This window comes from Condylura cristata, unplaced genomic scaffold, assembly GCF_000260355.1.
Source record: "Condylura cristata isolate star-nosed mole 26May11 unplaced genomic scaffold, ConCri1.0 scaffold00057, whole genome shotgun sequence".
NCBI lineage: Eukaryota > Metazoa > Chordata > Mammalia > Eulipotyphla > Talpidae > Condylura > Condylura cristata.
In genome coordinates, this window is record NW_004567158.1 from 202,229 (window position 1) to 211,909 (window position 9,681).

General features: G+C 60.7%; 1 protein-coding gene across 1 annotated transcript; it reads left to right on the forward strand.

Moving 5' to 3' along the window:
- The first annotated feature begins 284 nt into the window (after positions 1 to 284).
- DUSP9 (dual specificity phosphatase 9) lies at positions 285 to 2,562 on the forward strand. The gene is made up of 3 exons (XM_004695212.1): positions 285 to 645; positions 1,597 to 2,046; positions 2,240 to 2,562. The coding sequence occupies exons 1-3, from the start codon at positions 285 to 287 to the stop codon at positions 2,560 to 2,562; spliced, it is 1,134 nt and encodes a 377-aa protein (XP_004695269.1).
- The last annotated feature ends 7,119 nt before the right edge of the window (positions 2,563 to 9,681 follow it).

The window sequence follows — 9,681 nt, forward strand, 5'->3', positions numbered from 1 at the left end:
CTCCTCCTCGGCGCCCTCACACTCCCGGGAGGGAGCGGCGCGGGGCCCCCCCGCGGCTGCCCCGGGCATTTTCTTGGGGCGCACGGGGCGACTTTCTGCGCGACCCCTGTTGGAAGGGACGCGAGGGAAGGGCCGCGCTGCGAGCCGGACCCCGGGCGTCCGCCGCGGGAGAGGGACGCGCCTTCGGCTTCCGCCCGGCCCCGGCGCGCGCCCGCTGCTCAGCCGCCCCCTCCCTCCCTCTCCCCGCAGCGCCCGCGACCCGACGTGAGCAGAGCCGCGAGCCCATGGGCGGCCTGGGCCGCTCGTGCCTGTGGCTGCGCCGGGAACTGTCGCCCCCGCGGCCGCGACTCCTGCTCCTGGACTGCCGCAGCCGCGAGCTGTACGAGTCGGCGCGCATCGGCGGGGCGCTGAGCGTGGCTCTGCCCGCGCTGCTGCTGCGCCGCCTGCGGCGGGGGAGCCTGTCGGTGCGCGCGCTCCTGCCCGGGCCGCCGCTGCAGCCGCCCCCGCCCGCCCCGGTGCTCCTGTACGACCAGGGCGGGGGCCGGCGCGCGCTCGGGGAGGCCGAGGAGTGGGAGGCCGAGTCGGTGCTGGGCACCCTGCTGCAGAAGCTGCGCGAGGAGGGCTACCTGGCCTACTACCTGCAGGGTAGGTGCCCGGGCAGCCGGGCTCGCCGCAGGCACGGCCCCACTCTCCGGGGGCGCGGGCGCGGGAGTCTTCTGACCTTGGGCAGACCCCGCCTGGCTTTGTCTAAGCGAGGCAACAGCCCCTACCAGCCCGACCTTGGGCAAGGCCTTCACCCCAGGGTGTCCCAGCCCTGGAGTCTGGCAAAGGGGAGAAGTGGGCTGCCATGGCCCCACTGAAGGGGTGGAAAGGGCCAAGCACAAGGGAGGCACCGGCCCAAAGAAGCAGGGGCTGCAGGAGGTGAACCCCACCCAGCAGAGAAGGCAGGAAGGGCCTCAGCGGAGTGCGCTCCCCCCTGCAGTGCCCACCTCTCCCAGGAGTCCAGGTGGACCCCCTCCCTCTGGGGGCGCTGGACTCAATACCCCACGAGGCACAGGGCAGAGATCCGGGTCCAGGTCCGGCCCAGCGGGGGGAGCCCCAAGAGTCATCTGTAGCTGGTGTGTGCACTTCTTGGAGCTTTGGAAGCGCCAGGGGGGAGTGTCACACTCTCCCAGACTCCCCACCACCTAGGTCCCTTTTAGCACCGAAGAGAGCCCCGAAATGTCTTTGGCCTGGCCACTGCCCTGTGGGCCTTCTGGCCAAGCTCGATCCCGTTTGCATCTTCCCTCTCTTTACCAGCCACCACTGTCCCCCAGCCTAAGTGGAAGTGGTCAGCCTGATTGAACCCTAACGCCTGCCTCGGCCCAGCCCTGGGGGTGGAAGACCCTCTCTGGGTGGCTCTGCCTGAACCCAGCTTCTTGCGCCGCCCCCCCCACGGCTGCAGTGGACACTTGCTGTCCAGAGAAGTAGCCAACAGTGCTGTAGAGGGCCCTGGGCTGCTCGCTTTCAGGTTTTGGGTCGTTGGGTCGGCTCCCTCCCCCAGCCCGGTGCAGACGGAGTGCCAGACTGCAAGTCCCTCCGCCTCTGTCCTCACAGGTGGCTTCAGCAGGTTCCAGGCTGAGTGCCCCCACCTGTGTGAGACCAGCCTCAGCAGCCGAGGTGGCCCAGGCGCAGCCCTGATGCCCGGCCCGGTGGTGGGGCTGGGGGGCCTGTGCCTGGCATCCGACTGCTCGGACGCGGAGTCGGAGCCCGACCGTGACCCCATGAGCTGCGGCCTGGATTCGGAGAGCACCACGCCGCCCCCAGTGGGGCTGCTGCCCTCCTTCCCTGCCCAGATCCTGCCCAACCTCTACCTGGGCAGTGCCCGAGATTCGGCCAACGTGGAGAGCTTGGCCAAGCTGGGCATCCGCTACATCCTCAACGTTACCCCCAACCTCCCTAACCTCTTTGAGAAGAACGGCGGCTTCCACTACAAGCAGATCCCCATCTCCGACCACTGGAGCCAGAACCTGTCCCAGTTCTTCCCGGAGGCCATCGCCTTCATCGGTGAGCGCCCGCCCCCCCATCTGGCCACCCTCAGCAGCCTGTCTCCCGCGGGGATGGGTCAGCCGGTGGGGCCAGCCAGCCGGGCTTGGGGGACAGGGGCCCTGAGCTAGACTGGCCGGCCCTGTGCTGGAGGCAGGGTGAGGCCCGCGTCTTACACTGGCCTCTGGGGGGTCCCCACCCTGCCCCCACCTAGATGAGGCCTTGTCCCAGAACTGCGGGGTGCTCGTGCACTGCCTGGCGGGCGTCAGCCGCTCTGTCACCGTCACCGTGGCCTACCTCATGCAGAAGCTCCACCTCTCGCTCAACGATGCCTACGACCTGGTCAGGAGGAAGAAGTCCAACATCTCGCCCAACTTCAACTTCATGGGGCAGCTGCTGGACTTCGAGCGCAGCCTGCGCCTGGAGAGACGCTCCAGGGTGCAGGGCGGCGGGGAGCAGGAGTCGGCTGACTCCGACCCCCCCTCCTTCTTCACCACCCCCACCACCGACGGTGTGTTCGAGCTGGACCCCACCTAGACCCCCCACCCCACCCCAGTGGGTGCCCCCGACCACCCATTTGCTGGGAGGAGGGGCAGGCGGGAGGGGCTCAGCCATAGGGGGGCGGGGGGGGGGTCACGCAATACCTCATGCGGGGGCTGTGGGGAGAGCCGGAGCCTGGGCCTCGCTGCCCCCCGGGTCTCCAGGGTGGCCTGGGGAGACCCGTCCTACCCACTTGAATCATCCTCGGGAACCTTATTAAATGTGCCTAAGGGCCAGCTGGGCCACCGGCTGACCCGCACCGCTGTCAGGCGGAACCACGCTCCAGAAGCTTCTGTGACTGACTTCTCCTTCGGCAGGGGTGGGGGTAGGGGCGGGGGGGGGCCAGGCCAGGGTGCCGAGCCGCCTTCCACAGGAAGCGCATGTCCTGCCCCAGGCGCCGTGGGCCCAGGGCCTCCCAGGCCACCCAGCCCGGCAGCTGCTGTCCAAGACAGTCGGCACCCCCCGCCTCTCTACCAAGTCTCAGGACTCCCAGAGCTGGTGTCCTCTAAGAGGCTCCTGGAGATGGCTGTCCCTAGCACCTCAGGGAGAGCACAGGCCAGAGCTGCACCTCAGGCGCCCGCCCGTTCACACCCTCAACACTTAGAAACGTGCTTCCTTCTTGTCCCCAGCGGTGTTCCAGGGGTCACCGGGCTCTCCGTGACTGAGCGTGGGGCACTGCCGGGAGGAGAAGGGGTCACCGCTGCGGGCGGTGGGGCAAGACCGCACATTACTGCAGCACGCCCCTCTGGGCGATGGGCGCCACCAGCGCTGTCGGCTGCACGCCAGCTGGCCAGCCCGTGCTGCTTAGGGCCAGCAGCCGCCACAGCCCCCCAGCACCACACAGCGTGCCCCCACTGCCCCTGGGCAGATGCTGTGTCACCCAGGGAAAAGGGGCTGTCGGACGGCAGGCCAGGGGCCTGCAAGGGTGCTGGGCTGCTCAGGGACTCAAGTGCCACGCCTCCCCCTGCATCACTAGCCATGCAGCACCCATCCTGCCTCACCCCAACCTTTCTGACCAAGGGCCCCATTGCTGGACGCACGGAGCCCCCGATCTGTGCCATAGAGCGCTGGGGGCCGGACAGAGCAGTGAGCCAGAGACGCCTGCTGCTCTCCTGAGGGCCAGGGGCTGGTACACAGTGCCCACAGGGCAACAGAGGACGCAGCTGATGGGGGGCAGGGCAGCAGGCACCCAGAGGTGCTGGGGGCCGGTGACAGCGCAGAATCAGACCTGCACCTCACAAGGTGATGGGGGTGGGGAAAGGCCTGAGGGCAGGCCCGGCGCCCACAGCAGCAGCCGCAGAGGGGCCCTGCTCCCCCAGGCCTCCCACACACCCGCGCTGCAGTCTCCACCAGAGCAGGCAGGAAGTGGGGGCTGCAGACAGGTACAGAGCGAGAAGTCGGGGCTTCGTGAGAAGGGCGGGCCACGTGTTCAGAGAAGCCGTCCTGGTCCAGAACCCCGAAAATGCGGGAGAGAATCTAAAAACAGGAATGCATGAATGAATGGCAAAGCAGAGCCCGCCCCACGGGCGGGGGGGCACGGCTCTGGGGTCAGTGCCTACGCGGAAGCAGAGGCAGGAGTCCAGGGCTTGGCACCACGGAACCCGGGAGACCACAGCTGGGCCCCACACAAAGCCAGGGCTGCTAAGGGCCACGCTCTCGGAGGTGTGGTGGCAGGACGACACCCCCCACACTCGCAAAGATGGTCACCCCTGAGCCCCAGACCCTGCGAACAAACCAGCGGGGCTGAGCGGCTAGGCGGCGCCCTAGGACCGTACACGCGGCCTTCTAAGGGAGGAGGACCGGGACCCGCGCGGGTCAAGGGGCACACACAGCCGCTGGAAGCCCAGCCGCCCGGAAACAGTCCTCCCTGCGTCTCCTCAGGGCAAGCAGCCGTCCTGGCATTGAAATTTTAGCCAGGGAAACCTGCGTCGCTTTCTGACCGCCGTAGCTGAAGGACAATCAGTGTGTCACTCCGGCCTCCGAGTCTGCGACACATTGCTGGAGCAGCGCCAGAAGACTAATGCAATGGTCTGCTAGAAAGAACGCACCCCCCAAAAGAGGCGAGGATGCCTGCTTGGCCTCACCGGGGGCCTGGCGGGAAATTTGCTTGAAAGGGAAACTTGCTCTGAGAACTTAGAACCAGTTTAAATGTGAGTGTAGAGTCCGCGGCAGTGGGCGCCTCAGAACTGTTCTGCACGGACTTAGGGGCAGCGCCTGGACTTGTCTTGAAGCTACCCCCGATTGGCCTGCACACAGATTTTACTTAAGGTATATGATGCAATAAAAGCAGTGAAGTTACGGCACTAGTAAAATCTGCTTTCTCAAAGTTCTAGATGAGGGCCTCTCTGGTGGCGCAAGGGTTACATCTGAGCAGGCGAAGCTATGGGCCCCTGCAGCACTTGGGTCCCCTGCCGGCCAGAGGGCCCCCAGGGCACGGCAGACCCCTCCTGTCTGTCTCCCCGCTGCCCCCTCAGCAGTGGGTTTCAGCCCATCTGCCCGCTCTGCTGCCCGCTCTGTCTCTGCGGAAGCCTCTCACCGCCCCTGCGCCTCGGCCTGTGCCCCAGTTCTGTGAGCATCAAGAAATCAATCTTTGGGCCTCCCTGGGGGCGCAGCGGGTCACAGCGCAGCACTGAGAAGCTGAAGCCGCTTCCGCATGAGTTCGATCCCCCCCTGCCCCGGAGGTGACCACGTGGCGCGGCAGACCTCTCCTGGCCCGCCCGCTGCTCTCCTCAGCAGTGGACTTCTTGATCTACCTGTTCTGCTCCCACTCTGTCCCTGGTGAATTCTCTCACCCTCCGCATCTCTGGCCTGTACCCCAGTTCTGTATGCACACATAAATAAATCTTTAAAAAATATATATATAAAGAAATCAATCTTTAAAAGAAGAAAGAAGGAGGGGGGAGAGAGAGAGATTCCTCAACAGTTACCAGGGCATCCGGCATTCAGATAAAAGCTTTATTTCCCACCCTCCTTTGCAATCATGGCCATGTTCTTCTATGTTGTCTACTTTTTTCCATCAGCTTTTAACACACTGATCACAGTACTTTAAACTCCTGTTCTGAAAATTCAACATTTTGCTGTATCTGACTTTGGTTGCGATGTGTGCTCTGCGTGTTCCAGCTGTGCTTTGCACCCCCTGCGTGCCTTCTAATTCTTTGTGGAAGGTCAAGTACCATGTGCTGAATGAAGGAGCTGCGTGACGGCTCTCAGAAAACAGAGTGAGGTGGGGAGGGTACATGCAGGCTTCTGGCCTCTGACTCTGGGCTGTGCGCTGCACCGGGCCTTTCAGTGCCCTCGTGCCCGCAGAGGGGGTACAGTGACCACGACGGCAGCATTTCGCTCGCTCCCTCTGCGCAGATCCCTCTGAAAGCCCGACAGGTCCGGTTCTGGTGGAAGTTTCCTGAGAACGCACTTGGCCACTCCCCAGCTGCTTTCTTGCATGAGGAAGTTTTTCTCTGTGCTTCTGCGAAAACTTGGAAGGTTTCTGGAATTAAAAGCCACAAAAGTGGGTTTTACATCTCTTAACTATCACACTTGTGCGCAGCATCTCAGCAGTTAAGTGCAGGTTTTCTGTTTGTGAGTTTAGCCGGAAATCACGAGTCTCTGTACGCGTCGATCTGCGTCTCCTGTTTGAGGAGAGGAGCTTTGCCTCACGACTTCTGTCTTTCGACAGATAGAAAGAGAGTTGTTTGCAGCTTGTTCACGTGTCAGACCAGTTTCTGACCCCCCGGGCCTGTTGTTACAGGCTAGTTTCAACCACGATGGGTCACGCTTCTCTGTCTCCTCTGTCTCTGTCGGGAATTCCGGGTGGTGGAGTTCACCTGCTCATTTCCTTTCCGACACCACCGGGTCTAATTCATGCCTCCACCACCTAGACACAAGTGACTGACACATCTGCTCGGTCTTCCATGTTATAGGAGGGCGACTCTGCCCAGTTCTCCCCTCATCGCCATGTCAATATTGAGTAACTTTAAGCTGTGTTAAGATCAGTGTTCTAGAGGAATCACTAAGACAACAGTGTACTGTTTCCAAACTATTACAGGAAAAATATCAAATGAGAAAGACCTCAATCGAATAGAAAGCAAAATAGAGAACCAGAGACACAGAAACATTGGAAAAGTCCAACAGTGTAAGGTGTAAAGTAGGATTTTAGAAATTAATCCAAAGATCAATAAGCAAAAGAAATAGACTAGATTCTCCAGGTCAATGCAGGGTTGGTCCACCCATAATTCTATGGGACACTGAATGGCAGGATGAGGGGAACACATCAAAAGGCAGGACTGCCCCCCCCCCCGCCAGTGGCGCAGCCGGTTAGAGCACAGCACTGAGAAGCTAAAGCCACTTAGCATGAGTTGGATCCCCGCCTGCCCCGGAGGTGACCCCAGGGCGCGGCAGACCTCTCCTGACCCGCCCGCTGGACGTCAGTCCATCGGCCTGTTCTGCTCCCCACTGTCTCTGGTGACGCCTCTTACTGCCTCCGCACCTCTGGCCTGTCCCCCAGTTGTGTATGCACAAATAAATAAATCTTTAAAAAAAAAAAAAGGGCAGGCCCTCCAGGCCGGCCCAGCACACATACTGATAAACAACCTCCCTGAAAGCAGGAAGCTGGATTTGCAAGAAAATAATGGCAGTCTCCAGCACCCTGACCTAGAGGGGACCCTGTCTGTCCCAACTTGGTTGGCGTGGTCTTTCTGCCAGGACACGAGGAGAGGCCTGTCTGCCTGGACTTGAGAGCATCTTCGGCTGCAGTGCTGGGCCGCGGCAGTGCGGAAGCAAGGGCTCATGGCGCCCAGGAGGCAAGGCCAAGGCAGGCCAGCTAAAGCCGGCACCTGTGGGTGGGCAAGCACATCCTCGGGGTGGCCCTGAGTGCAGCATGCCCTCTGGACTGCCTGGGCCATCCCATGGCCACAGGAGATTCACAGTGGCCCAGTGGGAAGAAGACACAGGGCAGACCTGGAACTTGCCTAACACTGAAAGACGCCCCCACTTTCATCCATCAGAAGAGCACAGAAGTCTCACTGGCTGAGGAAGTTTGAGCAGCTTCTGTTCAGTAATCAGATAACCACTGAGCGGGGCCAGCCCCTGGGAAACAGGCTTACAATTTTTTTCCTAAAGATTTATTTGTGCATCCAGAACTGGGGTAGAGGCCAGAGGCTCAGGGGTGGTGAGAGGCTTCCCCAGAGACAGAGCGGGGAGCAGAACAGGCAGATCGACGAAGTCCGCTGCCGAGGGGAGCAGCGGGCGGGTCAGGAGAGGTCTGCCGCGCCATGGGGTCACCTCTGGGGCAGGCGGGGATCGACCTCATGCGGAAGTGGCTGCAGCTTCTCAGTGCTGTGCTGTAACCCACTGCGCCGCCAGGGAGGGCCCCGGGCTTACAATTTTTAACTGAAATTTTTTTTCAACTGAGCAGAAATACCAGTGACGACACATCACAGGGGGAATAACTTCGCAGGTTTGGACAAGAAAAGGCGTACAACAAAGTCACGAGAAAAAAAAGAAAAATCACAGCAAAAACAGTATGGGGGTAGGGAATGTCAGCACCCAAAATAGCTGGAATTATTTTGTTGCTGTCCAGGTGACAGCAACAAAAAAATACAAGCAGAGAAAAGCGAACTATAGCCCACGTTCAGGAAAGCAACCACATAAAGTGTCTCCGAGTGTTCCAAGATGTTGGAGAGTTCAGAGCCTTCCTGGTGGTGCTCAGTTAGTCTCAGTGCTGCCAAGCGATTGCTTGAGGATTGGTTGAGAGATAAGTTCATTGATGCACGCAAGAACTGGGGTGCAGGCCAGAGGTGCAGGGGTGAGAGGCACCCCCAGAGACAGAGTGGGGAGCAGAACAGGCGGATCCACTGAGACCCACTGCTGAGGGAGCAGCAAGGAGACAGGAGGGTCTGCTGTGCCCTGGAGGGGTCGCGCCCTGGCGGGGGATCACTCTCAGGCAATAGGGCCCTCCCTCGTGGCCTGACAGGTTACAGCTCAGCACTATCAGGCTGTCCACGAGTTCAATCGTAAATAAACAACTTTTTTTTTAAATATAAAGCATCTAAGTACTAAAAGAAGCGGCATGTTTAGAGTTGAAGGAAAATATGACAACAATAAATCAACAAATAAGAGATTCTCAACGAAGGTCTAGATATCGGGGGAAACTGTGCATGGGCTGAAGAGAACAATAACTGATGTCAAACCGTGCAGAATCCCACAGCTAAAATGCCAGAAGCAAGAGCAACCTCAGAAACTGAGAGAAATTGGACTTCCACAAAATCACAAACTTGCTCATCAAAGAATCCCATGAAGAAAGAGAAAACGGCTGTAGCTCTTGGACCTGGCATTCCCAGAGTGATTCCTGAATCACTCCCAGAGCGGATCGAGGGTAAACAGTCGCAGGGCCCAAGCAGTCGAGGAGCAACACTCTGGAGTAGACATGTTTCCACAGCGCATCCGGGTGACCGATGCGCACACGAAAGGCACCCAGTGAAGTTTGCAAGGAAAAGGACCGAGGAAGACCCGCCGCAGTGGCGATCGGGAGGCAGTTGCTGCACTGGCCTGCAGGAAGCACGCGCGAGCTGCACTAACTGCTTTTGATGGACTCACCTGAAACATATCCCAACCTCGCCGGGCAGAATCACGTCACTTAAAGCGGCAGGAAGCCGTAGCGAAAGCCCCACCTGGGCCTTTACTCAGGGCTTGGCTGCCCGGGCCAAGGAGTGCCATCACATTCCCCAGGGCGCACGGGAGAGGGGCCCAGATGTGACGCCTTTGCACTGGTCAGGAGGGCCCACGGGGGTCCCGGCCGGCGCAGCGGTCCCTCTAGTGCAGCGGCCTCTTACAGTGGAAGTCTGATGTCGCCGCCGCTGCCACCCACACCCCAGGGCCTTCCCCGTGTCCTCTTGGGAACCCACTTTCCAGGCCAAGCTCTGGCCACTGCTTCCAGCCACATTCACTCAAGCAAACCAGGCTGTTATTTCTCAGCACCCACACTTGTGGTCTGGGTGGAGACAATGGGGGGGGCGGGGGGCGGACCGAGTCACCAAGCGCCAGATTGGCCGGCAGGATGGGAGTCCGCTGCGAGTCCCGGCTGGCCCCTTCATGGCCTGCAAAGGCCTGCTTCCCTCCTGG

What these genes read in the sequence shown, in the direction of transcription:
- DUSP9 (XM_004695212.1), top strand. Translation starts at nt 285, where the DNA reads ATGGGCGGCCTGGGCCGCTCGTGCCTGTGGCTGCGCCGGGAACTGTCG. An exon ending in CCTGGCCTACTACCTGCAGG is followed by an intron (nt 646 to 1,596) that starts GTAGGTGCCCGG and finishes CTGTCCTCACAG; the next exon opens with GTGGCTTCAGCAGGTTCCAG. An exon ending in GGAGGCCATCGCCTTCATCG is followed by an intron (nt 2,047 to 2,239) that starts GTGAGCGCCCGC and finishes GCCCCCACCTAG; the next exon opens with ATGAGGCCTTGTCCCAGAAC.